This window comes from Rhipicephalus microplus, chromosome X, assembly GCF_043290135.1.
Source record: "Rhipicephalus microplus isolate Deutch F79 chromosome X, USDA_Rmic, whole genome shotgun sequence".
Lineage (NCBI taxonomy): Eukaryota > Metazoa > Arthropoda > Arachnida > Ixodida > Ixodidae > Rhipicephalus > Rhipicephalus microplus.
This window is the reverse complement of record NC_134710.1, coordinates 218,834,215-218,849,175: the sequence shown is the minus strand read 5'-3', so window position 1 is coordinate 218,849,175 and position 14,961 is coordinate 218,834,215. Positions and strand designations below refer to the sequence as shown.

At 41.9% G+C, this 14,961-nt stretch overlaps 2 protein-coding genes across 6 annotated transcripts in view; one reads left to right on the top strand and one right to left on the bottom strand.

Moving 5' to 3' along the window:
- Window positions 1–14,961, bottom strand: part of LOC119187546 (large ribosomal subunit protein eL14) — a 223,761-nt gene that overhangs the window by 36,614 nt on the left and 172,186 nt on the right. Inside the window, exons 2-3 of one of the 2 annotated variants that reach the window (XM_075878661.1) lie at window positions 5,598–5,663; window positions 4,660–4,761 (exon numbers count right to left, since the gene is read on the bottom strand). In XM_075878661.1, coding sequence (XP_075734776.1) covers window positions 4,660–4,761; window positions 5,598–5,600 — 105 coding nt within the window. In that variant the 5' untranslated portion in view covers window positions 5,601–5,663. The remainder of the gene's footprint in view (window positions 1–4,659; window positions 4,762–5,597; window positions 5,664–14,961) is intronic. The other variant, XM_075878662.1, reaches the window with a different exon arrangement.
- On the top strand, window positions 5,844–14,606 carry LOC119187548 (selenoprotein K). 4 transcript variants are annotated; one of them, XM_037435689.2, is made up of 6 exons: window positions 5,853–6,073; window positions 6,163–6,250; window positions 6,960–6,978; window positions 7,065–7,126; window positions 8,560–8,615; window positions 9,203–9,305. In XM_037435689.2, exons 1-6 carry the CDS (start codon window positions 6,055–6,057, stop codon window positions 9,283–9,285), a joined length of 327 nt encoding a protein of 108 aa, XP_037291586.2. In that variant the 5' UTR covers window positions 5,853–6,054; the 3' UTR covers window positions 9,286–9,305. The 4 variants fall into 4 exon arrangements, with proteins under 4 accessions (XP_037291587.1, XP_037291586.2, XP_075734778.1 ...); XM_037435688.2 differs by lacking the exon at window positions 9,203–9,305 and adding an exon at window positions 14,282–14,606 and having other exon boundaries at window positions 5,860–6,073; XM_037435690.2 differs by lacking the exon at window positions 6,960–6,978 and having other exon boundaries at window positions 5,844–6,073.

Here is a 14,961-nt window from a genome sequence, read left to right as displayed (position 1 = left end):
GCACATCCTGGAAGAGCTCAACATACTGCCATCTAGAGATCTAGTTACTTTCAGTGATTCCCGCGATGCGAGGCGCATCAAGAGAATGTCCGAGCATCTGACAGCAGAAGTAAGGGCCCATTGTCGTCGTGGAGTGAAAAGGGCACGGCTAGAAGAGAGTGCTCGCAAGGACCGTGAGGGCACAACCTATGCTGCAGGACAGTTCTAGTAACTTGCAGTGCTTTTCAAAGTTCTGTTGAACATTATGGCCAAAGATTATGCATTTCTAACAACTCTGTGATAAAAAAAAAAGGTTTCAAACTTTCAAATGCGTTTTTCTCCTTTTGCAGTTTTGCGTGATCTGTGCTTCTTATACACGCTAGTTCGTATCCTTAGAATTGTCATATCTCTATGAAATTTTGCACATAGCATGATGAAGGCCCATAGAGTGCAAGTATCCATTCAGATTGTCAGTGCTGCTTGATTATGTTTTTAAAAAATTACATAACATTGAAGGCCCTTGGCAACTAGAGCCATAGTAAATTTTTCTATTTTATTATTGTATTTCACCTTTTTACACACAAAATTAATATAGCTTTTTGCACTCTACAGTTTCAAAGGATCATAGTCGGCTATATCTGCATGCTTTATCTCAAATTTTTATAGGTCAGAATTGTTGCATAACAATGGCCATAATTTTGCAGTATATGACCTGCAGAAAGAAAACCGAGCAATCTACATGAAAATAAATGACATATTTGAAAAGAGGAGAAAAAACTATTAGCATGCCAATTTGTGTTAAATTCAGACTCTTATTAAAGAAAATCGTTTTTCGAGTGGCATCTCCCTTTAAACTCATGTATAATAAAATGAGGTGTATAGGTTTGAAAAGCCTGGAGCGGATTGAGCTGCTTTTTTTGTCAATGCAGCCAGATCAAGCACAGAAATCGATTGCCGGGAGATTTTCACGACAACTGCACAACCGGAAAAAACGGTCAAAATCCTTGGCAGGTATGCACTTCCAATCGACAATTATCGCGGAAATTGCACTTTATGCGGAGGAGCTCAGATTGGCACAGCACTTCCACCCCTGCTTTTCCCATTGTCCGCTATGTTACAGCAAGTCTCCAACACCAATATGCCTACACATGCTGTAGCTAGGTCAGCTGTCTTTTCGTTTGTTTACTTGGCTCGGACTTCCGAGCACTCGAATCCTACCAACCGAAGGTGCAGCTACTTTTCAGAGCGCTCGAAAACGCTTAACCGAATACGCCATTACAGAGATTGCAGTTGCCACTTTCGACTATGACCTCTAATGATTCAGATTCAGAGTAAAGTTCTGTTGTTGCAATCCAACATCTGTGCCCTGCAGTGAAATACATACTTGCATACTGTTATAAATGCATACTTGTTATAATAAAATAATGTTAATGAAACTTATGCACAAAAATCTCATTTGCAGTATCAATGCTAATATTACACAGCATGAAACAGTTATGAATTGCTGACAATCACAAGTGTTCATTTGTTCAATCATAAGCTTACGACAACATCGAAATGTTTAAAAAAAGTAGAAGTTCACAGTACATTTCTGACAGCAATATCGGCTAATTTGATATATGCCTTGGACACTAGAATGGGAACACGTTTGGCAGGGTTCACGCTACCGCGATCCGGATCATTTCACCACCTAGCAACGTCCCCCAACTTACGCAAACAATTTCAGTCCTAATCAGGACCGAACTCGATTGACCGTGTGGCACTGACTGTCAGCTGATATTCCACACAAGGACAGCTGTTGATTGATATGTGGGTTTTAACGTCGCAAAACCACCATATAATTATGAGAGAGGCCGTAGTGGAGGGCTCCAGAAGTTTAGACCACCTGAGGTTCTTTAACAGGGTTCATAGCACCCGAGTGAAACAAATTTCAATGGTTTTCAAGGACCTAACAAGTACTTTTCAAGGGCTTAAAATAACAATTGAAACCGCATGAAATGACAATGCCACTTCTTACAGCATAAAAATTTGTACTTCCTTTTGTATGGTTGGCACTGTGAACGCACTCAAGTTACCGTGGACTGTAGTCGCTTTTGTGTTCTTAAAGTGTTTCGCACTCTTCATGCGACTTTCAAGGGCAGACTTCCCCATTGACATATTAAAGCTCTTCCCACATGAGAAAACTTTGCCTGATGCGAGTTTGACGTATCGGGTGCAATCCACTCCCTATACATAGTGTGCATGTGCATCACGCAGCGCCGATTCCTCACTTCCTGCATGCGCCACCAATATGCCCGGGTACCTACCGACTCTATGGCCGAACGCTGCCGTGTTATTTCCTCCTGCATGTGCCTGTTCAGTTTTGCCTAACGATGCAAGTTTGAGCAATTAGCAGCTGCTGGTGAGGCAAGTTTATATAACAGTCCACAAAGAGCGAGCAGAGCGTCGGGGGTGTTCTCTTTGCTGAAAGTGATTACCTAAAATTGAGATCGCACATTGTGATTTTCCGAAAAGCAACGGCATGTTTGGCTGACACAGATTAATAAAAAGGACTTGAAGAACCGGTGATAAATGTGACTTCAGGTGTAACTTCATTACGGGTAAGTGCTATATCCAAGCATGTACCTGCCAACAGAGATAGGTACAGTATATAGAAACTTGTCCGCGACCGCTGTGTGCCCAATTAGCGTGTCAGGGAGGCGATTAAGATTGTGAAGGCAAGTGCGGGAATTCGGGTATTGCGTGAAAATGGATGTGAAACGAGATTCGTTCACTCGCGATTTGAAGTATGGCCGATCGGTTTGAGTTGGGGGTTCAGGTTTTTAAAAGTTGGTCGATTGATTCCCTAAAACAGGCTGCAATTTTCAGGGACTCTACTGTACATTAGCGCACAACAAAAGTAATATACAAGGTAAAAAAATTAACCAATACATATGCAAAAAAAAAGTGACCGGCATCAGTGCGGTACGCACCACGTGAAGTCTCTACCATGCATAATATATTCCTTCACTGTTTCCAGAGATTCCAATCAGACGCTCAACATCAGCACTGTTTAAAACACCCGGGGAGCCGCACTGCTACTTTGTTGGTGTGGGCCACAGCAGTATATTAAAATTAATAATAATGTTAATATATCTCCTGTAACCTTGCCTAGTGCTGCATGATGACTCGTTTTCGATGGGAGCTGTGCGCTTCGCTCATCTACTTTTAAAATTGTGGCTCGAGAGACTTCGTGCTTTCACTTCTTAGAGCATGCAATTTGTAGTGAAAGCGAGATAATGGGCCCTCGTAGATCGTGGCGGGCAGCCGGTATAGGTGGTAACTGGTATACGTGTGACACGATTTGATTTTCTGGTCTTGTATCGAGTGAACAAGCGAAGCCTTCCCGACTAGATGAGCTCGTTAAATCATGACAATGAAAAACCGCACGGCTTCTTAAACATTGCGCACAGCAACAGAAAACGAGCCCTCAACAAACTGCGCTGCAGCACGCAAACTACTGTAGGTACCCAGTGAGGTATACGGGCATGACAGGAGATGGCAACAACGGTGGAAGTGACATCACATGAAGACTATGCACAAGCAGCGATGCATAACCAAGAGAGCTAGAATTTGCCCGCCATAGCTTCACCATAAGCGACGTGACTGCGAATATCCACGCACATTTGCACAGTCTCCACAAAAGAGCAAGACTTAGCTCCGTCATTGCTGCTGTAACCACGCAAGCGCTACCACAGCTACAGTGTACTAAAAGAGCACACTGTACTACAACACTGCAATGTATGGCTAGAGAGCACATAGTTGCCAGGCATGCAAGGAAACTCGCTAGATTATGGCTAAACGAAATTCAAGGACTTTTAACCCTTTCAGCCCTGGATTTTTAATTTTGGTCGGATACACTTTTTGTGCAAGTTATTCTCATAGTTAGGACCTCAGAAGCCCACAAACAAAAAATTGAGCCACTGGTACTAGCATTTTTGGATTAATTAACGTGGCATCGAACTAGGTGATTAGGGCCCAGTGATTGGAAAATGAAAAAATGGCTTTTTCTTTCCTGCCAATCAATGCTGTACACGAAACGGAAACCAACGTCACACTTTTCAGCGCAATACTCGCTGAAACAGCTTCTGTACGTCGCCCCGAAAATGGCGCATACCCGCCTCAAATTACGCGCCTCGGCTTCACGGAAGACCTCGGTCGCGCTTCTTTGTGACTGCTACCTCCACAAAAGTGCCACAATATCGGTGTCAATTGCAGTGGGGATCATTGAAGAACTATGCCCCCAAGAATGAGTAGTATTGGTTACGTTTCCAAGATACTAGGGGAACTGTTTGGTGGTGTCCATTGGCACCTCCAGGGCCGAAAGGGTTAAGGACGTCAAACAAATTTAAAGGTTTTCAAGGCCTTGAAAATGCTATTTCAGAATTCAAAGGCTTCCAAGGATTTCAAGGACCACTACGAACCCTGTTTAATGTGCACTCAAATCTGAGCACACGGGCGGGCCTACAGCATTTTCGGCTATATCGAAAATGCAGCCGGGATTCGATCACGCGACCGGCGGGTAAGCACAAAGGCAGCTGTGCGAATCGGACCGAACACTAGCGCAAGCACCGCTTCATGTCTTCAAAACTGCCTTCCGGGATCGTTTGTACTGCACCTGTGATTATCGTAAGCACGCACCCTGTTCTGGTCGACAATATTGACGATGCTGCAGAGTCGTCCCCGATATTTGCCATGGGTCAGGTAGACCACCCGGCCGATCTCCACGAATGTCCGCAGGGTCTGTTGGACAACAAAAGAACGTTTATGCGCTTTTCGGTCCAAGATTCATGTCTGGAAGGCATACCAACGTCAAACAATCGTCCGTCAAAGCTATATATATATATATATATATATATATATATATATATATACAGAGAGAGCAAGCTGAGCAACATTCAGAACTGGCATTGTCGTCAAGTGCGTATCTGACGGCAATTCCTATCAAAAGCATGAGGGTTCATCACGCGTTGCTCATACTGCCAAGGATTAGCGAAATTTGAACACTGTTTTGTCATGGCACTTCTCATTTCCATACGCAGCTGGCCTAAAAACGACGATCGACCAGCAGCGCCAATAGTAAACGATGGACACATATGTTTAAGGCACTGGGCCGTGCTCCCGACCAGGTTGCAGAAATTAGGTGCCTTTTCTCATCATCTAACCACTACCACCACCACATGTTCAAAACGAACGGCACCGAAAATGCACGCCGCCAAGCTACACGTGTGGCTGCTAGACAGGCTGCATGCATCCAAGAAAATTTACAGAATTAGCCGTCACCGCATAGCACGGGCAAAATCTTGTAACGGCACACGCTTCAGCTTGTTGATTTCATATTAAAATCATGTCAACGCTTATTTTTGACTATGTTGGCGTGAGTAAGGCTTAACACGTGCAGCTCGCCATTGTGCCGGATCACTGTTTGAACAACACCACGATCACGCTGAAAACAATGAAAGCAAGAAAACCATGGCTTGTACAATCATAACAAGTCATAATGACGTAACACACTAAATTACACGGAATATAACATGCAGAGCTCAGCCCAATTTTGAGAATTAACACACGCCACGTACCATCTTGAGGGACGACAAAAAAAGGAAGACTTGACGGCCCGCAGTGTCCGATGGGAGTTTACTACAGGTGCTCTAGCGGAGAGAAATGAACGCAACTCTAAAAAAAAAAGCAACACTTGTTTCCAAATTTACAAACTAAAATATTGTCTTATGTTTATTAATAAAAATAAAAATAAAATTATATTAGTTTGCGAACACGCAATTTGTTTTTCTTAAGGGTCATAACTAGTCAATCTCGGTTGAAGCCGGAAGCCGCGTAAAATTTGCATGGCAGCTCTCAATATGTGCTGAGGCAGCGTAGCTGGCGTGGCGTAACCGAAAGTAGCGCCTGACTGAGGGCCTGAAGGCCCTTGGAGGGGGTATTTTCTCTTTGCGACGTAGGTTTTACGTAAGCAAATCGAGGAAAGTCGGCGCTTGGTTTTCGTCCGAAATTCGTTCTGTGCCATCGACTTCCAACATGCCTTATATTAACGAACGTAAGCTGGAAACTAGGCGAAGAAAATGTCCATATACGTTAGCACATTTGCCGTGTTATGTGTCTCATCTTGGTAATTTGCCTTTCTAGGAGGCGAAATCATGGAGTCGCGGCCTTTGTGGCGGATAGGAACCATTACCGATTTTTTTCAAGGTTTGGCACGGATGGTCACTTTATTGTGAGTTCTCTCTTTGCCATTGTTTCCTTTCTTATTAGTGGTCTCATTTCTGACTGATAACAGACAAAAATAAATTGTGGTAGAACTATTTGACAGCAGTCGGCTTCCGTATCGCATCTTGCATATACTGCAGTCGAATTCCTTGTGCAAGCACCGCCGCGGTGGTTGTTGTGCTCGACTACTGATGCTGACCCGCAGCTCGCGGGATCGAATCCTGGCCGCGTCGGTCGCAATTCGAGGTAGGCGAAAATGCAGAGACCCGTGTGTAAAAAAATTAGGTGCACGTTGAAGAACACCATTGGTCGGAATTTCCGGAGCCCTCATCTACGGCGTCTCTCATAATCATATTTTAGTTTTGTGGTGTTAAACCCCAATATTTATGATTTACTTGTGCAAGCATCCGTGACGAGCCAAGTTTATGTTTATCTCGCTGCTTCAAGAAAAGCTCTTCGGTATTTTGTTGCGGCTTGTTATCGACTGGTCGTCGTTTTTGTAGCATTTGCCACCAGTAATTTTTGTCCAAGACCCGCCGAGAGTTATCGGGCTATATACCAAATTTCGTGGAGTTGCGTTACGAACTAGCGCCGAAAGCGGATGGCACTACATTACGAGTTCGTTCAGCTCCGCGATGTCAAAAGCTCCCAAATCACACACATTGTTACTGCCTTTATCTGCCACACTCACTATGCCATTTTTTTTTGTATTTCAGCTTTCAGACTTTGTTTATGGTAAGTGCTTCCATAGCTAGTAATACAAGCATGAACGAAACTTTTAGGTGAATAGCGTAGAATTATTGAGCAATTATATATTTCAGATGGATTCTGATAATTCAAGTAGATCGTCGTTGTCAAGTCGTGGAGGGCCTAATGTGCGAAGGTATGTGCAAAATAGTGTTTCTTAAAAAAGAATATTGAGGCATCACTCCTTATTGTGAAACTAGATGACCAGCTTCACAGAGGGCTATAGACAAGAGTACATGCATTTATTTTCATTATTTGGCAATGTGATTTCTGTGCTATACTCCGATTAGTCAACTCACTACCTTAAACTCGTAGCTCAAGTATGATCTCTTGTGGTAAAAATCTAACAGTGCTTCACATTCGCATATAGCATAAAAAAACACTAAGAAGACCGCACTTTCCATTACTCTACCAACAACAAACACCATTTCACCCTGAATGTTCATTGAGAGAGACCCACTTTTCAAGCATCAATCATTGTTGGCATTTTTAAGAAATGTGCATACTTTTCATGTCATATACCCTCTCATTTTGTAGCATGACCGCTGAAGATTGAGGGGTCGCTGCTGTGGTGCCAACATGAAACAAAGCACCTGACGCAAGGGCATTGACAGGGCACTTTTGCTAATGCCATATATTTCCACCATAGTTTTAATCTGACGGCCTTTCGGTATTCATTCTCACTACACATATTACGCATCACTTTCACAATTTTAATACCTTTATGCATTTACCCACCTTAGCACGATAAATTTTAAGGCCCTTATACAGCCACTTACTATAATCATTGTTCACATCTCCTATGCCATGGCCTGGCGCTCTTTGGCCATCAAGTGGCACTTGCACCACAAAACACTGCACATAATCATTAAGTTTGATCTATACACGACCAATGTTGAGTGACATAGATTGGTGTGGCCTTTCAAACTGAACTCTTCTAGTGCAATGTGAGTAAACCATTTCTTGGCTGGTTTATTGCTTACTCTTATAAGTAGCAAAGGAACCCTTCACTGTGGATCATACGAGTATAGCACTACCTCTAGGATTGACCAACGCTTAGGTATTGTTGTCGTTGGTGCACGGGCACGAAAGATACATGGAACCCTAGCCATATATAGCATTGTTGTAAAGGTGTTCAGAGGGCAGCCTGTAGTGTTCGAACCTATACAAGACATCTTAGATAAAACAGACTGCGTTCAAGTAACAAGAGAGAGTTATGTATAAGTTAGTTAGCAAAAGCATTATGAAATATTCAGTCGTATTTTTTGCATTCGCATAAGACTGCTTTGCATTTATAATCTTGGTAATAATTGAACACCATCATGACAATATAGAATTTTAATAGCACATCAGTAGTGGCATGCTATTGTTTTTTCGTATATTTCGTTTGCCACTAAAGTAGAGCATTGATGAAAGAAAAAAAAAAGAGCTTGCACTTAAGCGATGCTGCTGCCGAACAAACTCTGGGAACAAACTAAATCATGCCTCCTGCAGCGGATTTGTCTCTAAATCCATTACATAGAAAAAAATCTGTATGTCAGTTTAATGGCATATTCTTGGTCCCCATAGATCTCCTGGCCAACAACCAAGACGCAGGCTTGCCGGTTTTAGAAACCTTGACTCTGGTAAGTTGCTTGAACAACTTTAGCATATAAAGAAGGTTCTTTTTATTCTAGTACCATGTTAATTTCTTGTTAAATCAAGTTTCACGCATACTCAGCTTCACTGTGCCACATTACCCAGTAGCGTAAGCTAATATAGTAAGTATATAACTAGAACCTCCTGTTGGATGTGCTGCCTTGAACCAGGGAAAGTGTTGACTCATCATCGACTGTTCCTCTACAACAGTTTTGGAATGCCCAACATTCTTTGGTGCTACTGGAAACCACCTTACATACCAGCCAACTCATCTTCAGGAATTGAAGCAACAATCTGCCTCAGTCTAATAGTAGAATAGAACTGAAGAGAGCTAAGTATTGAGAGAGCATGAAAAGAAACTTATATTAAAGAAAGAACCACATTGTCACCGAGTAGAAATGTTGTTTGACACTTTATGTTGGCGAAAAATTGTCTGCCATATTCTGGTGCTAATCACGGAGAGTCGTTCTGTTTTAAGAACTGCAAGTTAGCAGGGTCATTTGACTGTAGCACGTAGGCCTGCTGGCCCTGCTAAAATGGCTTCTCTAACTGGTGTTCTTAAATGCCATTCCAGGAAGAATGAAAACTAAGGTGAGCAGAGTAAAGCATGTGAAAGCACTTGAAGACAGAATCTTCAATAATAGGACTGGAAGATAAAAATGGTGTCATGGACAGAAGTACTCTTGTCTCTTTACTATTCCTATGAAAACCCAACTCCCCTTGTCAGTTGTGTGACATTGCACCTTAGGAGCCAGTACAAATACATGTGATGGCATGTGTTGCCTTTCGTGCTCATATCTGGCTATCTCTCTGGGGAAAAAAAGGAATTACTCTTCGCAAACTTGGCAGGTTGTTTGTGACATTTGAAAAGTTTGTGAAAGCACTTTCAGCATTTTTTTTTTAAATGAAGTGCCTCAATGGGCAGTATGGAAAGCTGAGCTGGGATGTGTGGCTGAACAAAGGCAGTGATGGAAGTGCTGCTCCAAAAGAGAAATGCTGCTCCATGGTGCTCTGAAGTGCAATATTTGCTAGTAACTGCTCCAAACCAGCTCAAAAATGGTGTTGTCAAACTAAAAAAAAAAAGGAAGTTGAACCATGAAACCACCCAGTGGGCCTAAGTGAAACCAAAAACAAACTGCACTATCATCCTATAGTACGCCCCCCCTTTTTTTTTATTACTCACAGCGCAAGAAGGACACAGACAAAGGATAAGACAACACGAGCGCTGTCTCAACTAAAGTTTATTCAAAGGAAAGGCACGAATATATACACAGGTCAACCAGCTTCGACAGAGCAACTGCGCATGTGCAGCAGAGTCATTCAAGTCACAACACTTTTTCAGGACACGTGGAGCAGCCACATGCTGCAAAAAACAAAAACATATCTACGAAAAACAGGTCATACTAACAAAAACAGACATTCGTGTTGTCTTATGCTTCGTCTGTGTCTTCATCCTTCTTGTGCTGTGAGTTATCAAAAAATGAGTTATTACCAACTAACCCGAATTTCCATCTTGTTCTTATTCTAGTATGTTACACAGTGGCATAAATCCAGAAAAATCGCAAGGGGTGACACATATCGGGCCATGGTGACCATTTTTTATCCCGGCTGCGGTGGCTGCATTTCCGATGGAGGCGGAAATGTTGTAGGCCCATGTGCTCAGATTTGGGTGCACGTTAAAGAACCCCAGGTGGTCTAAATTTCCGGAGCCCTCCACTACGGTGTCTCTCATAATGATATGGTAGTTTTGGGACGTTAAACCCCACATATCAATCTATGGTGACCATTTATATAAGTATTAAATTATGCTTTCTAATAAAATTTTTAAAATTAAGCATGGGGTCCGAGCTCAAGTATTTGCATTGTTCTATTCAGTCTTTTTTTTTTTTCACCTTCTTGCGATTCCCATAGTTCACACAGCTCAGGGTCCTTTAACACAAGTGCGCAGTAAAAGATATAAAGCATTTTAAAAGTTTATTGCACTATGCTTAACTGTTAACTCAATTATATCACATGCTAAAGCTAAATCTCAAGGGGGACACTTGCAAGGCCTGTCCTCCCAGCCTTCTCTTGACCCCCCCTCCCATGATTTATGCCAACTATACTGCTTGTATACTAGTTGCATACTAGCATACGGCTTGTTTAGTAATAAATATAAGTATTTATTAGATGCTTAAGTGATGTTTTAGACTTCAGGAGTCATTAGGAACATGCATCTGCTCCGAAAACACCAATAGCAACCCTAAGCTATAGCATTTTTTTCTGCTCCGAAGACACTCAAGGCTGCTCCAAAACACCATTTTTTTCTGCTCTAAAAAGCAAAATGTCGCTTCCATCACTACGAAGGTCAAGGCGATTCAACAAGCTGAATCAGAAGATGTGCATGAAGAATTGTTTGGCAGTAGCAGCTAACTCAAAGCACTGAAAGCGTGCTGCTGTCTGAGGAGTCGGGCCAACGTTGGTTAGCAGGCACATTGTTGACATTTAATGCATGCAAAGGGTTGATGCTAATGCATTTCTGTTGGATCAACAAATCTTTTGATTATAGTTTCTTTTTTGCATCATCTATTTTTAATCACTTACTCTTCTCTATCTTTGTTCCTTTTTATCTTTTTCTCATGTCTGTAGTACAGTACAAGAAATTGAGACAGACTGATGCTAGTGCCATTTCCTGGCCCTCTTTTATTTGCCCTTCTTTGTTATTACTGCTACAGATTTAAGTTTCTCGTTGTGACTAAGAGTTGCATTATGGTTTTTTTGGATAGATGTGCATTCGCTTGCAGGGTTGTCTCCTCAGTCCTGCTGCAGCAGGAGAGCCTTGTTCTTTCATAACCTCTCAGACTCTACTCATTTTCTCCCCATCTTCAAGGTTATGGTAGAAGGAACAAAACAATACTTTGCTTCTATGCATCGTTTTCAATGGCTGCACACAAAATTTATTAGTTGGGCCTGCTTATTACACTGCTTTCATGTTTGTTAATCAACTGTGACTTCAATCCTGAATGGAGTAATGGCACCAAGAAATCTTTATGCATTCTCGTAATGTGCAGCGAGACTTCTGCTCTGTTAGGAACATTTCTTTTTAGTGGTAATACCTAATAATTTGTCATATAAATATTACCACTTCTGCTACTGCCATTTGAGGACATACAGTGGAACTTCAATTATACATCCCCCAGTTCCACGACGAATCGCATTTTACGACAAATCCGTTTGGTCACGGCAAAATCCTTGTAGAAATAATGTATTAAAAACCTTGGTTATACAACGCAATTCTACGCTGACCCCGCATATCACGACGACTTTCAGCTTCCGTCTAAAAGAAAGAAAAACTATTTTTACTCGGATCAAATGTCGACCAAATATTGATGAGTGCAAAATGTGAACTTGCGTTACCCTAGATTGACGATTGGAAAAAAACGAGCGTGAGACAGGATGTCTTGGAATGCAAAACTTATTCTCCTGGAAGTTCATGCCCATCTACATATGCCTCGATTGCATGTGTACATATCTGGGGTCGTTACCTATTCAAGCTGCACCCAAACAGAGTAGCTTCAGCTGATATTTTCACATTTCTGGTCTGTGAAAACTTTTTCTGGTCGGCTGATCTCCTGCCTTTGTCGCACTCACAGTTACAGGCTTGTGCACGCATAACGGGGCAACGCAGCTGTTTTCATTGTGCAAAATTACTTTCACTTGACGTCAACATTCATAATAAGAGCAGGACACCGCTAGTTGCACTTCACAAGGCAACAAATCACAACTAACACAGTGCAGTAATGAACGAACCATGCACACATATTTTATGCAAACTTGTTTTCTGTGGCCATTATGTGATAGCGATGACGTTTGTGTCTTCTGACAGGAAGCAGCTGGAAATGCAGTTTCGGTTTTGTTTTCATGTGCAGGCATTGCTCGGACTCTATTTATTGGTAAAAAGATGCGTATGCGATACAATTTTTTTAAAGGTTGATAATAAAGGTTTGCTCACACCTCCTTCAATGATAAGTAATGCTGCCATTATCTCGCACTGGCAAGAATAATTTAATCTACCTTCCTTGCAAAGGCACAAGGCTGTGCCATGGGCTTATTTAAGCAGTCTGTACCCATTTTTGGAAGAAGCCGAGTGTCACTGCCTGTAATCTTAGTTTCTCGATTATACGGTGGTTTGGCGTGGTCCCCTGAAAGTTGTATAATCGTGGTTTCATCATAGTAGGCAAGCGATGCAGACATGTTACATATAATTTTCAAAATTAGGTTGCATAGATGCTGTGCGTAAGTTCTGCATGTGCATATTTGAACTGCAGTAAAACAATATGCTATCTCACTTTCTTTTTGCCTCATGGAGCTATCTTATGCCAATTTAATTCAGTCATATTTGCTAAGAAACTTTGAATTATGGCTTTCATTAAGTTGAGGTTTCTGTTTAGTACAAGTAAAAATAATTCAGTCTGGAGGAATTATGCACCTTATGTTACCGAGATAGCGTTCTTTCATGAAGTGTTCATGGACAGAAGTCAAGAAACTTGACAAAGCTTGACCAATAAATATAATAATAATTGCTTTGGCATACAGATGATTGTGTTAAAAGCAGACCTTTTCCAATGACTCTGCTTAGTACTGTAATGGTAACTGTCATGCGGTGCCATATGTGCTTGTGTGACACCATTGTCAGCATAGAGTTTCTCACACTAATACCTAGAGGGAAGTGTGCCACCACCGTCTATGCGAATTTCTTAAGAGTAGCTTCAGCTACTCTTAAGAAATTCGCTGGGAATAACAGTATATGTGTCTGCGCGGCTTGTGTTGGCTGGTGCTGAGCGAGGCTTCGGCTCAAAAGTAAATGAAGTTTCTATAAAACAAAACCTTCATAGAGAATCTCATTCACTCATATTATATTCTTAGATAAAAGTGCGCTTACCTTGACGGCGCGCGCATCGAAACAGCGAAAGAAAAACAGACGACATAAAGTAGCAGAAGGAATGTTCGCTCTGTCGTCTGCCTGCCAAGTTTAGTGGCTGTTGGTTACTCCTTGCGTTTCGTAAAAATGTACATCGACGCAGAAGGTTCCAGTGTTAAATAAAACACGTTTATGTGCAATGACAAAAATAAATAGCTTATTACATGCCCTTTAGGTAGAAATCAATCATTTTAACGTGAAGCCAGATGCATCTTTGAGGTGTACAAATCCAAGTCAAGTTCGAAGCTCACATATCCCATCATTTCCTTGCATCCAGCAGCTCACTAGCGCCAGATTTCCCTCTAGGTAAGTTTGAAAGAAACTATGATTGTCAGTACACTAAGCTGCTAGTATTTTTTTCAAGTAGAGCTTCAGCTGGCACATGACGGCTTACAATAGGCTTAACATGAAGGAAATAATCATGCATATAAACAACACGCAAGGTTGAGTTCTGACGGCTCTCTAGTATCTTTGCACAGATTCGCAACATATGGCTGCAATAGTTTAGGTGCAACGTGCTTGTTTTGTATTTGCTTTTCTTCCAAAGAAATATTTTTTTCGTCTAAAAGTAGCGCTCTATGAAAACCGGAAATCGTTAAAAAAAAAGGTGCACTTGTTTTTTGTTGACAACCTCTATTGACACCCCCCCCCCCCCCTTCTTTTTTTTTTTCTTTCATGTTTCGTTCATATCAGGCACAATGAACTGCTCCATCCCTGGTGGAGGATGAGGCTAAAGGGTCTTCTGTACAGAGAAGACCCGAGAAGCCTATGCCCCTTCGTGTACCATGAAGCACTCCTTCTGAGCAACATGATGATGCTCACCCTTTCAACTCCAATGTGAGCTGGGGTGTGGCTGAAGCTTTGCCGAAGAGTTGCTTCCAAATATGTATCATCTAAGCATTTTGTCATGCAGCACAAATTTAAATTGCTTTCTACGCGGGTTGAATAAAATTGCACGAGTGAGCCATATGAGAAGATGTTGTAATTGCTGTGGCATAATAAAGCTTTTGCACATTTATATATTCACTCCTAAATGTGTTTGTGATGTTTGACATACATTACAAATGCTCATCATTAGTACTACACCTGACTACGTATAGTTGCAATTGGGCCTTGAACTTTCCTGTTTAGTCTTTTATTGACCATTCTCTGACCTGCATCCACCAACGCTGATCTGGTAGCTCCTGCCAGTGCTTGCAGCAGTTGTGCCTCAGGCCTGTGACTGGACACACAGAATATATATGCAGGCACTAATGCAATGTACAACATCATGAAGACTAGTAGCCAGTTGCCTTACTTGTGAGATGATTCTGCCCCTCCGAATGTGCCGCAAAATGTCAATGTGGTGACAGTTTTATACTGAAAGAAGACTT

Excerpts from the sequence above, each read along its gene's own strand:
- LOC119187548 (XM_037435689.2), top strand. Across the intron at positions 7,127-8,559 it reads GGAGGGCCTAATGTGCGAAG|ATCTCCTGGCCAACAACCAA; the intron begins GTATGTGCAAAA and ends TGGTCCCCATAG. Across the intron at positions 8,616-9,202 it reads TTTTAGAAACCTTGACTCTG|GAAGAATGAAAACTAAGGTG; the intron begins GTAAGTTGCTTG and ends ATGCCATTCCAG.